We start from the raw sequence: 15,869 nt of genomic DNA, 5'->3' as shown, positions 1-15,869 counted from the left end.
AATAATGCATTTTTATATTTTTGCAATTTCAAATTTACTGTATCTGACATTACTCATGCTATGTAAGTAGCCTAAAAAGCTAGGCATGTTGACCGATATCAATAATCCTAGTACTGGGAATGGTGAGGCAAAAGAATCATGAATTCAAGGCCAGCCTGGGCTATACAGAGGACTATGTCTTTTAAAACAAACAACATAGATTCTGTTTTCTATATGAAAAGCCCACATGCACATGTCAACTATTTTCTCTTACAAGTAACTCAGTTTTATGCCTAGCTGTCCACAGACTAAAGAGAGAGCAATCTGATAAGGGTCATTTGAATAATGTAGTGTAATGGAAAGATCACTGGACTCTTGGCCAACTGTGTTTCAAGGTTGACTCTGCCATGGCTTAGTGTGTGACCTATGTGACCAGGACACCATGTGACATTCTTTAATGAGGGCAAACTATATGTTAACCTATGACCTCACAGAGGCACTGACAATAATAGACATGAAAGGACTTAAGATTCTGATGCTTCAAAAGAACACATGCCAAATTATCCCAGACTGTTCTTCTTGAAGTAATCTATACTAGATAAGTTCATTTACTCTGGAGATTTACAGAGTAGATGCTCTTCAAAGGTTCATGCTAAGTAAGTATTGCAAAGAATTAGAGAAGAAATCAACATTAAGGTACTGATCACACTTTAGATACATTTAGCCTTGTTGGAAAAACAAAGTATACATACTGTATTTCACATGGCAAAATAAGTGGTTCAAACAGTACTTTGGTCATTCTACTTTTCAGTCCTCTTGTCTATGAGAGAGAAAACAGAATGTGTAAATCATACAAATATTTGGTGCCCAAACCCTGTGACAATAAATCCTCACTTTTGGCTTCAAAAATGATACAGGAGCTCAATGAAGGGAAACCAGATTCTCAGGTTTCTATGAGGCACCTTGAGTCCTTTATCTACAAACTCAACATAATGAAATATAAACACTCATATTTTCAGAAAAAAATTATTCAGAGGCTGAATAACCTGCCCAGGATGCAAAGCTAGTAGAAAGTTTTAGAAGTTTATCCATTGTCTGGTCTGACTAAACCACCTGAGATCTCTTTTCACTGCAAATGTGACTGACCAACATGTAGACAGGACAGATGAAGAAAGCGCTCTGGCAGAAAGATCAAAATAAACCCGACATGAAGCTAGAAGAGAAGTAGCAAACTTTAGCATGACTCACAGGAAATAAAGTTAGAAGATTATAAAGAGATTAGAATTCAGGTGGCTAAGAAATGTGGGCTTGATCTTGTAGGTCAATAAAATGGAAGTGGAAATTGTAAGCTGAGAACTAGAGGATGAACAAAACACATCTGGAAGGCGATAAGTTTAACAAGGCAGAGAAGGGCTGAAGAAAATGTATGACATAATGTACAAAAGGTTATTATTTAATATCCACACACTTCAACATTTAGATAAGTTACAAGTTATATACCAGTACATCTATAATAAGTAACTTTTCTTTTTCTTTTTTTCTTTTTTGGTTTTTGAGACAGGGTTTCTCTGTGTAGTTTTGGTGCCTGTCCTACAACTCGCTTTGTAACCAGGCTGGCCTCGAACTCACAGAGATCTGCCTGCCTCTGTCTCCAGAGTGCTGGGATTAAAGGCGTGCACCACCACTGCCCGGCAATAAGTAACTTTTCATATGGCTCTTTTTAGGCGTTTTTAAAAAGTGGCTACTATGTCCCACCAATTCTTAGATCAGCAACTAATTCAACATACAAATACCTCTAAAACTGAATATTCTTTGCTCAAGGTCCATATTTAAAAGTTTAAATAGGAGGGTCAAAAAGGGGTGGAAACAGATTCTAACTCACAAACCCTTTGCCCAAGAAAAACTTTCAGTGAAGTTCTACCTTCACATTATAGAAACATCCAAAACCTAAAGACTGATAGTGACTTCCATATAACCCTAGATTGTTTCCACTGCAATACAATACATAACTCAAATCCATCGTTTCTACTTCAATACAAAACCATTGCTCCCACCACTAAAGAATAAATTTCCCTTCTCTTTTATGTATAAAGAGGATGTCTGCCTGTATTGAGGTCTGAACTGGTGAGACTTAATGCCTGGGCAACTCAAAAATAATCCTCCTAATTCTCAAATTATCCATCTCAGTCATTCTTAGTTGCAGGAAAACTCAATGATATCCTGTAATCTAAAGCGGAGCTGCTTCAAGCCAAGGCTCCAAATAGCTTAAACACACCTGAGACCTAGTACAGGATCATATTCAGCCCTTCAACAACTATCAGGTGGACAATAACCTAATTTGCCAATAAAGTACATGTGACTCTGGCCCAACATAAACCAATACACTTTGCTTCAACTGTCACCAGGGTGATTGTTCACTTTGTAAAGGAGAGTTAAAAGAAATGGAGAGTGTGCAGCTGAGGTTTTCAAAGAGAACTGTAGCAAGTGGAAGAGGAACAAAGGTTGAAGAAAACCAATTACCACCTTTTTTCAATAAACACCAGTGTTGAGCAGACGGCCCCTCCTAACTTTACACCTAACTTTTCAGTTATTCATAAGGAGCACCCAAACTACATTTGCTTCTTTGCAAAAGAATTAGAATGCCTAGGTCTAAGTAACAGGATATTTTTAACTTAGCTTTTCAAAGTTATATTTGCTTCTGCTGCTAAAGGCATTCCCAGACTATGGTCTGTGACTTTTAAACAATCTCAAGGTAAATAATTAAAGCGATTAGGGCGAAGTTATTCGCCCAAGAAAGAGTGCAGGTGTGGATAGTAACAGCATGAGAAATATCTCCCTTTTTTTAAAGCTCAGGACGAGCCAAAGATCTTATAAAAGTCTATTTGTGCATCTCTAAAGAACCAAAGGCTAGGTCTCAAAACCTCAAGCACCTGGCTTTGCTAAAAAGCCAATTTTACTGTGCAAAAACTGGAAGCAAGCCTCTAGCTGTCAGCACAGAGAGCTGAAATAAGCACAGTAAATTCGTCCGGCCCTTCGGACGACTGACTGGATTTGTGTTGCACCCTAAGGACTAGTCTTAGCGGCTCCCAGGCCCGGAAAGCCAGAAACCAAGAGAAAGGTCTGCTCTGCCGACGAACGCCAGAGCACTCCCGAGGTCCAGTCAATAAGGCCTCTCCGAGAAGCCACACCGGGAGCTCTCCTAACGCTACGGGCTCGGGCTCGGCTCACCGCGCTAGGCCCAGCGGGCCTACGCTGTGGCCAGGCCGGACGGAGAAAGCCGAGCCCGCTAGCCTGGGCAGTGCGGGCCGCACACGCTCCGGGCCTCGGCGCCCGTTCGACCCTCGGCCCTTTCCTGTCAGCGGCCGCAGCCCATGGGACTCACAGCTTCAGCTGCTCGTAGGCCGCCGCCGCCATCGTGCACTAGCACCTCCTTCCTTTTCTCTCCGCCCGCAGCGGACCCCGACGCCACCTCGGCTCCGGCACGGCCGCTCTCTAGGTGCGGTGGTCAAGGAGCCTTGGCCTGGTCCCACCCCCTCCCGGGACCGCCTCTCGGGAGAGCACGGGAGCCGGCGGCGGACAAACCAGTGCGCCAGCCGGTACCTGCGAGACACGCCTCCGATGCACGGATTGGAGCAAGCCAAAGGACGCCGTGACGTCGCCGCCGGAGATTGGTGCAACGCGCTGCGGTGAAAGGTGGAATCCCGGTAGCGTTGCTCTGAGTCGAGACGCTCAACGAACCGACAAGAAAGGAGGACTGGAGGGAGGAAGCCTGTTTTAACTGCGTAATCAGAGATCAGCCATCACGGAAGGGGCCCTAGCAGCACCGGGCCAGTGGCGCAATGGATAACGCGTCTGACTACGGATCAGAAGATTCTAGGTTCGACTCCTGGCTGGCTCGATACGTGCAGATTATTTTTTTTTTTCCTCTCTACATATTTGAATTGAATGTTACAAGGCCGCCTCGAAAAGGATCTTAGCTAGAATGTCAAGGTCAAGTATCTTGAATTTTAATGCTGCTTTGCGCCTTTTTAGCCGTATTTGAAACCCAAAGTTGTCTAAAACGGTTTGCAAATTTCCTAGCGCCCCTGTTCTTAAAGCTGCGCAGAGCCTGTAAACCAGTACACTTAAGAAAACACTCCTGAAAGAGGAGGTTCGCAATTAGGGCCGTTCGTGGCCAGTGTCTTTCCACCCGATGACGGAAAAGCGAAGGCTCCTAGCAGGAGGAACTCGGGGGCACTGACGCGAGAAGGGCGCAGCTTCTGCTCTACAGCACAGTGGCCGGGCAGCGGACCCCGGAACGCTACAGGAGGCCTTGGCTAGTTCCGCTTGCAAAGCCAACCTGGCCTCCATTCCACAAGGAAACTTTAAAACTTCAGGGATTTCACAGTAAGAGGCCCAGAAAAGCGAGCGCATGACCATTCATTTTACGTAAGACCAGAGACAGATGCGACAGAAAGGGGGTTCAGCCTATTCATTTAATTCGATTAACTTATCCTAGTTAACAAACTTCACTCCCCAAGAGTTTATTAAAAACGTTTATTAGGAAACGTTAGGAGCAGAATTAGAGGCAGGGCAAGGGCTCTGACTCACTCTTGCAGCCCTGACTGACCTGAATGTAGACCTGGCTAGTCTGGAACTTAGAGACCTGCCCACTTCTGCTTCCAGAGCAAGACAGCATAACTGGCTTCTATATTTGGGATGTGTGTGGGGAGGAGGGTGTTTTTAAATGAATTTATGGTGTTTTTTGTTTTTGTTTGTCCTTTCTTTTGTGTCTGAGATTTAAGGTCATTAAATATTCCTTGAAGATATTAATTACATTAAAAAACTAGGTATTTTAAACATAAATTTTATCTTGGAAATATGAGTTGATGCCAGTTTTAACACTTAAAAAATGACACTGGCCAGATGGTGGTAGCCCACGTCTTTAATCTCAGCACTCTGGAGGCAGAGGCAGGCGGATCTCTGAGTTCAAGGCCAGCCTGGTCTACAGAGAGAGTTCCAGGACAGCCAGGGGTGTTACATAGAGAAACCGTATATGCAAAAATATTTGGATGTTTTAAAGGGGCGTGTGTGTGTGTGTGTGTGTGTGTGTGTGTGTGTGTGTGTGTGTGTGTGTGTCTTATATAAGACAAAGGGCCTTTACCTAGCTATGGAAGGTGGACTTGGAACTCTAGATTCTCCACACTCCCAAATGTTGAGATTACAAGCATGTACCACCACACCTGGCTGAAATGTTCTTGCTTTAAGATGTTCTATTTGGTCAGGCAGACATTTTAAAGATCCATTTCATGGGCATTTAGATTTTTGGTACATATTTTCAAATTGCTTTGTGGAAGAATTTAAAACAATATACTTTATGTCATCAGCATGTTTCTACACATGCTAATCAACATTAGACATTTTTATATACATATAAATTAGATATCCAGGTCTGATGTGGTGGCATATACCTATAATCCTAAAATTGGAGAGAGGTATTATTTTTGGGTCCTGTCTATAACTAAATAAATAGGGCATCTACATACAAATACAGATATAAATTGTAGTTTCTTTTCAGTTATAAGTGGAAAAACACTACTTCCTTTTTACTTCTATTTCTTGACCTGTTGGTTATTTTCTCTTGGTGTATTCAATTTTTTTTCTCACAAACTTGACCTTTAAAAATATTTATTCTCTCTCTCTCTCTCTCTCCTCTCTCTCTCTCTCTCTCTCTCTCTCTCTCTCTCTCTCTCCTCTCTCTCTCTCTCTCTCTCTCTCTCTCTCTCTCTCTCTCTCTCTCTTCTCGTGTGTGTGTGTGTGTGTGTGTGTGTGTGTGTGTGCGCGCATGTGTGCATGCACATGCACTTGAGTGCAAGTGCTCCTCAAGGCTAGAGATATGAGATCCCTCTGGAGCTGGGTTACACTCACCCAAGGCAGGTGCTTGGAACAGAATTCAGGTCCTCTGCAAGAGCATATTAGCTCTTTTGTTGTTAAGCATTACAGTCTTTCTGCCAGTTTATTCTTATTTAATTTTCACTCTAATATATTGTTCACTCATATATATTATATAGACGCTTTTTAAATTTTGTTTTGTGCTTTTATTACTTTTTTTTACTGTAATCTGCTTATATTTTATCTTGTTGATTATTCTGATATAACTAAGTCTTTAATAAGTCTTAAAACTTAACTGATCAATTACTTAATGTTTCTCTAAACATTTTATTTAGACAAATAAAAGCACCAGGAGGTGGTGGTCCAGGCCTTTAGTCCCAGTTCCAGGACAGCCAGGACTACAAAGAGAAACCCTGTCTTTAAAAAAAAAAATCATACAAAGTTATCCTATTTTTTCTAGAAAAAAAAAAAAAACAAACCTAAACTTGCTTAAGGTCATGAGTTCTTGAGTCCAAAGCCAGCCAGATAAGAGCTGAGTGAACCCCAGAGAACTGAGGTCACATGTTTTTTAGTATGCCATCTTATTTCTATCTCTGATTATCCTTCAACTCACCAGCTCTGAGTTCAATGAACATTTCCTCCCTTTTAATAAAATGGGGATTTAATTTGTACCCTGCTTCATAAGGCTTTAGTAAAAGAACACTTCGAGTTGGTTAGCCACTGCACTGACCTGCAGAGAACGCCTGCTCAGGCTCTCTAAACAGGTAAAGACTCAAAGTCTGGCCTTTCTTCACTAGTTAGGAATATAAATTAAGGCCTTTGTGAACACTAATGAGACTGAGAGATGGCAGAGTAAATTATACAGAATTAGACATTCTTGTATGTGCATATGTGTGCATGAGCACATATATACATATGCATGTGAAGGTCAGAGCTCAACCTCAGGTGACTTTCTCAGTTGCTGTCCACCTTTTCTTTCCTTTTGCAGTGAGATTTTCATAAAACACTCTGGAGAGATTGACCATATCTCTCCTGTTTGTACTCAGAACAAAAGATCACTTAGTACATTTTACTCATTTTTTTCTGTTAAAGTTACTTCAGAGGCTACCTGAAAACAAAATTAGGACTGATTCTTGGCAAAGCAAAGTATTTTTTAAAAAAAAGTTTCCTGGCAGTTTTCTTAATATGTAATGTCCAAAGGGCAACCTCAGGTATCCACATCCTTTCAAACAAGGTCTGTCAGCCTGAAGCTCACTAACTGGGCTAGACTAGCTGACCATCAAGCCCCTGAGATCTGTCTGTCATCATCTCCTCTGAAGTGGGACTATAAGAGCACACCACTGCATCTGGCATTCTTATACAAATTATGAGAACTGAACTCAAGTCTTCATGCAAGCACTTTACTGACTGGGTTTTCTTTCCTTTTAGGAGAATTTTTTGTTGTTGTTATGGTTTGGTTTGGTTTGGTTTGGTTTGGTTTTGTCAGACAAGGTTTCTCTGTATAGCTTTGGCTGTCCTGGAATTCACTCTGTAGACCAGGCTGGCCTCAAACTCACAGAAATTCATCTTCCTCTGCCTCCGAAATGCTGGGATAAAGGTGTGCACTACCACTGCCCAGTCCTAAGAGCTTTTACAAGTGTATTGTGCAACCATAGTTTGTAGTCAATTCTTGCACTGTTCTTTGCAAGGAACCTAGCTAGTAGGCAGCACTTTCACTGAGTGAGAAAAGGGTATTACAGAATTTAATGCATGCAAAGGACTGTAGATTCTGAATCTTCCTAACAGTCCTGTTTTGTATTTTGTGTGATTGAAGGCCATGCAAAACAAGCCATAGCAGTACTTGAAGGTGTTCAGAATGTTTTGATTCTTCTATCAACCAGTTGGTATTCAACATTGGATCTTCACAGGACTCAGCTGAAAGGGGGTTCACTTAGGCACTAGTCAGGGGAATGGAAAGTTCTGTTATGCTGTAACAGGTAGCCAGTAAGTCAGTTAGGGCTGAAGGCTCTTCTGAAACCTATGGGGCAGAATGAGAAAAGGGAGCACAGACGCTAGTCCTGGGTCTGGGATCAGCCTCCATCTCCTTAGTTTTATCCAAAATACAAGAGTTGTACAGGAATCTTGAAAAAGCTATTTCTCTAACTTTTAAGACAGAGTATTCTAAGTCCCTTCCTACATGCTTATAAATATAATCTCCCTACAGCTCTATTTGGCCAAAATTTATAGCACATTTAAAACCCCAGATAAGCAAACATCTCTTCATGTTTTCTATGCCCGGGCCTGAGATGGAAAGAAACAATGAATAAGAGATCCCTAGCGGTACTTTCTCCAGAAAACAATCAGAGAAGACAATCCTAAGGGTTCTAGGAAGTCTGCAAATTCCTTTATTGTTCTTTTTCAGTAATATAAAATTTATTTGCAAACACATCTGAATCACCTCAATCAGGAATTTCATTTAAAAAACTTAATCAGAGTTTTAAACTAGTTATTCAATTTGCAAGCAAATGCCCTCTACTTCAGACATTGATTCCAATGCAACTTTCTTAATCATCTTGACTCAAAATTGAAGTAAAGTATGTCAACTAGACCAGCACCTCAAGAATGGCAAAGACTTACTGGCTCATTTCCTTTCCCTGTCAGCCTTGCCAAAGCCAAGCTAGATAACTTGAAGGGAAGAAAGAAGCCTGGCTTTAGAGTTTATCTCCATAACCCAGTATATTCATGGTTGTTTTGTTGTTGTTGCTGCTGCTGCTGCTGCTGCTGCTGTTGTTGTTTTTAAGGGGGCTCTGTCTAGGACAGAAAACAAGTAACATCTGGTCAAAGGATCCCAACAGAATGAACCTTATAAAAATGAAAAAGATGGTCTTGGTTGCCAGTGCCAGTTCTGAACTTCTCACAGGCAAAGGAGGCCAGCAGGATTGAAATAGCTGGCCTACAGGTAGAGCTGGGACCCAGTCACGAGTCCACATTCACATGTGGTGGGGTTCCACTGACCATGCTTCATCACCCAAACCAGCTGCGGGGTGCACAGCCTGACTGGCAGAAGTGAGAAATTGCAGCCTTCCTGCCACAAATCCTGGGGCACTCCCTAAAGATAAGAGGGCAACTGGAAAGCCATTTTGTTTTTGTTTTTCCAGTTTCTCCCATTTGAACTACCAAGGAGACACTGACCTCTGACCTCAGGAAGTGTTAGGCAGAGTTAATTATGTTCTTTAGTGCTGGGTGAATTTTTATTTTATCTTTTTTAAATTTTTTTGAGTGGAGCCAGGACCTCATATAGTTGAGGACAGCCTTAAACTCCTACTTCACAAACTTCAGTCTCCCAAATGTTGTAAGGACAGGTGCCCACTACCCAGCTCAGAAGTGGTCGTAACATTTTGTCAGCATGTGGTCTCCCTCAGCCCGGCTACCCCAGGAGCCAGCATGCAGATGCACATGGGGCCAGAGTGCTGATTTCAGGTGCATCTAGTCTCTGATTACCTTGCTTTGCAACTATACTGATTAGTTGCAATCAAGAGTGGAAATTAGCCACTGCATTACACCAACAGTCTCCAATACGAAGGGCTAATTCCTCCTTGATCTGTGATTTAGTGAAAACTATCTGTGAGGTATGTTTTGTCTGTGGAAAACAGGTGGAGAGAAATAATGAAGAAAAAAAGTCAAAAGCAGTGTACCTTATATTGGTTTCTTCAAACCGAACGAATGTGCTGAGAAGTGGGCAGGAGAGATACCTCTGAAACAAGCTCAGTAACCTCTCTCTCTCTCTCTCTCTCTCTCTCTCTCTCTCTCTCTCTCTCTCTCCCCTCTCTCTCTCTCTCTCTCACACACACACATTCTCTCTCTCTCTCTCTCTCTCTCTCACACACACACACACACATTCTCTCTCTCTCTCTCTCTCTCTCTCTCTCTCTCTCTCTCTCTCTCTCTCTCTCTCTCTCTCTCCTTTCAAAAGGAGCTCTCTCCCAGGATATGGATTGAGATTCAAGCCCATGAGCAAATAATCAGAAAGAGGTGTCAGGGGTGTGAGCACTTGAGATCCTCAGACTCACCTTAAGGAAGCAACTCCATCATCACAGACTAGAGGAAACAAAGAAAAAACACCACAAAGCAGTGGACAAGAAGCCTGGTGCCTGCACCAGTTCTCTCAAAGCTGGCTGTGTAGGACACGACAGGCCTCTGCCACAGCTCAGCTGCCTTCGGAATGGGAGGAAAGGCAGAGGCACAACAGGAGACCCAGCCTCCCAGATGTCAAAGCTTGGCTCTGGTTTACCAAGCAAACTCCAAGGATACAAAGCATATGCAATACTTCTTTCTTGTCGCAATGCAGTTAGAGTTTGCGGCATTCTCAGAAGAACTAAAGTTCTGAGGTGGAAAGAACTGTAAATCACACCACAGGGTGTGTGAGGGTTATCTGGCTGCAGGTATTTTCCTAGAGGAGGGAAGTGCCGCTTGTCTCCATCACTGCTTCTCTTTGGGAACATTGTGAAATGTGCTTAACACAATCTGAAAACCTGTCCCCATGAAACATGAACTATTTTCAGGGACTAGGATGTGTCCAGTTACACAGGCCCAACCTTGTGTCATGTGCCATGTGCAAGTTAGAGCATCTTCCTGAGTGATTTGGTGAGGGTATGGCAATGGGGAAAAGCACTTGGAAAATACATGTACTTGATGGGGAGTGCACACTGCTATGGTGAAAAGAAAGGTACCCTTCACACACAAGCAGGAACTTGACCTCCTGCCCCTCCTCTTCTGGAGGCCCCCAAAAGTACCCCACAGACACCTCCCTGGGCAGCCCTGGCCCTGCCTCCCCACTGTGTCTCTGGCTAGAAGTGGTGCTGGTGGAGGGCTGCAGGTGAGGGTCCTTTCTCCAGCCTCTTGACATGGCAGGAGTGACAGAACAGGTGGTCTTCCAGTGGGTAGCAGCGGTGACCATCCTCATCATTGAGCTCTAGGCCACAGTCCTACAAGGAGGCAAGAATGTCCCATGAAAACAAAACAGACTGCAAGAGTAACATGAAACCACAATCCACCCAATCAGCAAAGGGCACTTCATGCCTGTGGGCAGCTCCTGTCCAGTGAAAGAACCAGTGGCTACCTGCTACCATAAGGCTCAAATGGGACTGATGGGAACTAAGAGGTGGCTTCAGAAGAAATATACACCAGGCTTCCCAGACAGAAGACCCAAAGAAGATAGAAAATATAGATAGCTTTTACAAGTTGAAATAACATTGTAACATTGTGCATCTTAATCCCACATATCCCTACTCTTTTGAGATAGTGTCTCGTGTAGTCCAGGCCTGCTATGTCATCTGTAGTCAAGAATGACCTCGAACTTTTGATCCTCCTGTCTCAGCATTCTAAGTGATGGGATTACAGGTGTGCACCATCACTCCTAGTTTTTGTGATGCTTCCTTCTGAACTCAGGACTTACATGGTAGGCAAGCCCTCTACCAAGAGAACAGCACCACCAGCATCTCCACCTGTTTCTTTCAACTATTTGGATGTGACTACTAGAAAATGAAGAGACACATAATTTCAATTGTGGCACTCGTATTTTTTGTTATTGTTGTTGTTTGTTTTTTTGTTTTTTGAGACAAGGTTTCTCTGTACAGCCCTGGCCATCCTAGAACTTGCTCTGTAGACCAGGCTGGCCTTGACCTCAAGAGATTTGCCTGCCTCTGTCACCACCACTAGGTGAGGCACTTGCATTTTTAATGGTCAACCAGGGTCATGAATGTGCAGAGAAGACTGTTAAGTCTTCATTCTCTCCTCCAGATTCATGAAGTACCACCAGCCATGAGTCCCACCTACTTCTTCAGTGCGAGCAGTGAGACCCATCTACATGTTACCAATACTCCCTGCTTTCCCTACCTATAAGACCACAAGTGAATCTAGTCTATTTCTGGGGATGAGTCCACTCAGTATGGCTGGAAGACTGATGGGGAGTGATCTCTGGCACTTATGGTTCCTTCAGTGCCGGATATCACACAGGGCAGCACGCCACACAACCTTTATACCCACCAATTGATGTACCTATTTCCAAAAGAGGTTTCTCCATGATTTCCAGGTCTCAGTTCAGACAGAAGCTTCTGACAGAACATTCTGTACCCAGAAGGGAAAAACATCTCTCCCACCCTCATTATACACCTAAGTGACAGTCTGATTTTAGCCCCTCCCTACACATAATTCTCTGGTTCTGTAGCTTCAGGGATAGCAACTGCAAGTTTCAGAACTTTCTAGTTTTGAATTTTCAGAAAATGACATAGAGCTTCATCCCAAACATCTGTTATTACCCTCATACAATCAGTTATTGGAGGACAGACCTCAGAAAGAATCTGGTGACTACCCTAGTCCCATGACCCAGGAGGCCTTTTTAAGGTAGGCTTTGGGGCTGGACAGGGAGGGGCTTACCTCACAGTGGTAGCATTCCACATGGTAGTCTCTGTCCATGGACACAACACGGATGGTCTCATCTGAACCCTGGGATGAAAGAAAAGCAAGACATGCAAAGAGGCCAGTTAGAAGTCCATGGAATAACACCAGCAATGGGATAGGGTGGGAGGAGATTGTGGGGTAATAGTAGGAGGCCTTGGGGGAGAGATATAAATCAAGAGTGAATACTAAACACTTGTAGGAAAAAGACCAGATTCAGTGGATGTGAGAGTAGGTAGGGGCAGTGTGATCTTCTGGGATGTCAGAGACAATACTGAAAGAAACACCAATGACAACATTTTTTTTCTTTATTTTTTTTGCATATGTATGTATGCATGACTGCATGTGCATAGGCACACACATGTGTGCACATGCATGTAAAAGCCAGAGGTTTGTGTCTGGTATCTTCCTCCTTCACTTTCTATTTTATTCACTGAGGCAGGGTTTCAGGGATATTTATTTTTTAAAGATGAATAAAAGACAAGCTTTCTGTCCCTCTAATCTAAGACAGTTTGATTTGGCTCTTAGACAAAATGGCACAAGCAGGACATGGGGCTAGGAAGCCAGCACAGGAAAAAGGGACAGTACTGGGCATTGGAGAATTATGTTGAAAGGTATAAGAACAGTTATAGATCTTCTGAGTGACTCAAGGGAGACATCCCAGTCTTCAGAAGACCTATGAGCAGATAAGCATCTTACCTCTGGTGGAAGGATGGGAAGCCCACAGGCTGCACACTTTGGGGCCAGCACCCTGCGGGAAAAACAAAGGGAACACAGTGCACATTGTGTTATTACCAGAATATGAATGGCAACCAGGGCCTGCCAGAGCCCTCCATGGCCAGCACTCAGGATTATGTGGACCTAGATTCACTTTTTGGAATAGAAACATTATTCCTGGCTGCTACAGGGAAATCTGACTGCTTCCTGCTCCCCTAAGTATAAAGATGAAGCTGGCTGTTTTCTCCCTTCACAGCTAGCTGGGATGGTCCAAAAGCAGAGAGTGGTAGGTGCTGAGCGTGACTTGGTGCTTGGTGAAATTGGGTAAATCTGAAGCCACAGGCTTGTTGGATTCCTCTGATTTTGTGTTCTGCTTTATCACCAAACAAACCTTAAAAGAGTTCCTATATACTTTCCATTCTGCTGAGCTCAGCGGGGCCTGTGTAAGGTTGCCATTTACTCTCTTCGTTTCTCCTTACTTGTGGTAATCTCGGACACAGTAGATCTTGTTCTCTGAGTCCACGGTGAAAGGCACTCCATCCAGACATTCATTACAGATGACACAGCGGAAACAGCCAGGGTGATAGGACTTCCCCAGGGCCTGTAGGATCTGAGGACACACAGGAAAAGACTCACAGAGATGAAGGGAAGGAAGGACCATGAAGAAAGAGGAACATGTGGGTTGAAGAGCCACATGCACAGCTGCACCATGGCACAGGCTCTGCCTGGCCCAGAGTTTCACCCAAACAAAGGTCAAGAGAGGTGAGTCTGCTCAGACTTGTAGACAGGAGAGGATCAAACAGGGATGCTGTGGAATAATCCTGTACAGTATGAAAGTGTGTTGCTCTAATTGCTAATAAAAAACTTATTGGTGAGCAGCCAGACAGGAAGTATAGGCGGAACAACCAAACTAAGGATGCTGAGATGAAGAAGGGCGGAGTAAGAGGTCACGAGCAGACATGGGGAAAAGCAAGATGAATGTACCATACTGAGAAAAGGTACCAAGCCACAGGGCAAAGCATAGATAAGAAATATGGGTTAATTTAAATGTAAGAGTTAGCTGGTAACAAGTCTGAGCTATGGCTGAGCATTTGTAATTGATATAACCACAGTATGTTTATTTGGGAGCTGCTGGCAGGACAGAAACTTCCACCTGCACAGGGACCTATGCAAACTCTCAGTTGTTGAGTGAGAGGAAATAGACTCCTGTCTGATCCTCTCATAGCAGAAACTTGTTTTCTCCTAAAAAGCAATACTAGTTAGGGCTAGCCCTGTCCTGGGACAGAACCTCTGAGTAAACCAGTTAAAAAGAATCTACCCCTCATATGGAAGGCAGCAAGCATATAGAAGAATGAAGGGAAATTCTAGATGGAACTATGAGAACTTGGACAAAAGCTCCTCACACTGACTCCTGGGACCCTTTCCATGTGGCTTTGATTCTATAGTGTGACACTCTAGAAGTGTTTTTAAGACACAAGTCAAGGACCCAGGGAGTGACTTAAACCAGTTGTTGGCCTTTGAGCAACCAGCACAGCTGACCATTTTTTGTTATTATTTTTCACCCAGTAGTAAGGATGGATCCTAGAGGCATGTACATGGTAGGCAAGCATTCTGACACTGAATTATACCCCCAGCTCTTAAATTCTTAAAGGCCAGTTTCCAATGGTAAACAATTTGTTGACCTCACTACCTGATTCCACAGGGAACATTATTCTTACTTATGAAACAAAGACTGAGACCTGGACAATCTAAAAGAGCCAGTGGCTGAGCACAGAATGGGATATGAAAACCTGGACTCTGTCTATCTGAATGCCAAAAGCTTTCTCAGGAATGGCTTGTACTGGAAGGAAAAAATACATTCATCTGATTGTACCCAATTCCCAGGTAGCTGATATTTCTGCAAGTAAAACTGGCCTCTCCTAGCACCTCACTGGGAAAGCCAAGGACCACAGAGAAACCAGAGGGAGACCAGTGTGAGCAGAATCACTCCAGTGTGCATGATAAAAACTGCATTGGTCCAAGCCAACAACAGCGTCTATTAGAGAAGTGGCTACAGTGGGCAAGGACGTCTTTACATAAAACCAGCAGTGACCACAAACCAGAAAGGAAACACTGTGTTCAATTATTAACTTCTTTTTAGCCTTCTTCCAAGGTGTTCTGATCTTGCTGAGCAATACTCACCATGTCCATGATCAGATGTCCGCAAAGAAAACACCTGTCGGCAGACTGCTGAAAGCCAGAGTACTGCAGAGAAGAGAAGAGAAAGATGAGTCAGCCACCTCCCCATCAGCAGCGAATGAGGAGGATTTCTGAGAAACCTGTGGTTACCCTGAAGGTGTGCAGCTGTGTGTTGAGTCATGGTAGTCCTGGGCCACCCATCCTAGTTATTGTACCTGGGCCCCACACTGTGTCAAGCTCTACATGACAGACGAACACAGAAAGTCTTTAATTCCTCATCTCAAAAGATTCCCAAAACAAGATCCTCAGAATCACTTGGAAACTTGGAACAAATTAAATTTATGGGCCCCACCTCAGATTTACTAAGCTGGATACAGGGCTGGGGCCTGGTATCTGTGTCCTAACAAGCTCTTTCAGGGCTCTGAAGACAGCACATGGTCTCTCTCTCTCTCTCTCTCTCTCTCTCTCTCTCTCTCTCTCTCTCTCTCTCTCTCTCTCTCTCTCACACACACACACACACACACACACATACACACACACACACACACACACACACACACAGAAGCAGGGGGTAGGTGGGGAGGGCACATTTGTACATGCCATAAAGCCTTGTGGCTTGTCTTCTGCTTCAGGACTCAGATTACCCAGGCACTCACAAGGAGGGAATGGCCCTCTCTCCCAGTAGTATT

At 43.6% G+C, this 15,869-nt stretch overlaps 2 protein-coding genes, 1 long non-coding RNA gene and 1 other non-coding gene across 7 annotated transcripts in view; 2 read left to right on the top strand and 2 right to left on the bottom strand.

The window, feature by feature from the left end:
* The window catches only part of Sacm1l (SAC1 like phosphatidylinositide phosphatase), a 70,671-nt gene extending 67,075 nt beyond the window's left edge, over positions 1-3,596 (bottom strand). The window contains exons 1-2 of one of the 2 annotated variants that reach the window (XM_042281926.2): positions 3,362-3,507; positions 732-799 (exon numbers count right to left, since the gene is read on the bottom strand). In XM_042281926.2, the coding sequence (XP_042137860.1) occupies positions 732-778 (47 nt within the window). In that variant the 5' untranslated portion in view covers positions 779-799; positions 3,362-3,507. Of the gene's footprint in view, positions 1-731; positions 800-3,361 lie in introns of both variants that reach the window. The other variant, XM_006990791.4, reaches the window with a different exon arrangement.
* LOC121831012 (uncharacterized) lies at positions 3,549-15,769 on the top strand. Of its 3 annotated transcripts, XR_013052528.1 has the most exons (3): positions 3,549-3,969; positions 9,817-13,764; positions 14,705-15,769. It is a non-coding gene; the product is annotated as an uncharacterized LOC121831012 (long non-coding RNA). The 3 variants fall into 3 exon arrangements; XR_013052529.1 differs by having other exon boundaries at positions 9,803-15,769; XR_013052530.1 differs by having other exon boundaries at positions 3,549-4,365; positions 9,803-15,769.
* On the top strand, positions 3,805-3,877 carry Trnar-acg (transfer RNA arginine (anticodon ACG)). The gene has a single exon. It is a non-coding gene; the product is annotated as a tRNA-Arg (tRNA).
* Limd1 (LIM domain containing 1) overlaps positions 8,212-15,869 on the bottom strand; it is a 54,115-nt gene continuing 46,457 nt past the window's right edge. Inside the window, exons 4-8 of the mRNA XM_006990792.4 lie at positions 15,184-15,246; positions 13,482-13,612; positions 12,985-13,036; positions 12,265-12,333; positions 8,212-10,814 (exon numbers count right to left, since the gene is read on the bottom strand). Of these exons, the coding sequence (XP_006990854.3) occupies positions 10,677-10,814; positions 12,265-12,333; positions 12,985-13,036; positions 13,482-13,612; positions 15,184-15,246 (453 nt within the window). The 3' untranslated portion in view covers positions 8,212-10,676. The remainder of the gene's footprint in view (positions 10,815-12,264; positions 12,334-12,984; positions 13,037-13,481; positions 13,613-15,183; positions 15,247-15,869) is intronic.

Source organism: Peromyscus maniculatus, chromosome 7 (genome assembly GCF_049852395.1).
Source record: "Peromyscus maniculatus bairdii isolate BWxNUB_F1_BW_parent chromosome 7, HU_Pman_BW_mat_3.1, whole genome shotgun sequence".
Classification (NCBI taxonomy): domain Eukaryota; kingdom Metazoa; phylum Chordata; class Mammalia; order Rodentia; family Cricetidae; genus Peromyscus; species Peromyscus maniculatus.
This window is presented reverse-complemented; position numbering and strand designations above follow the sequence as displayed.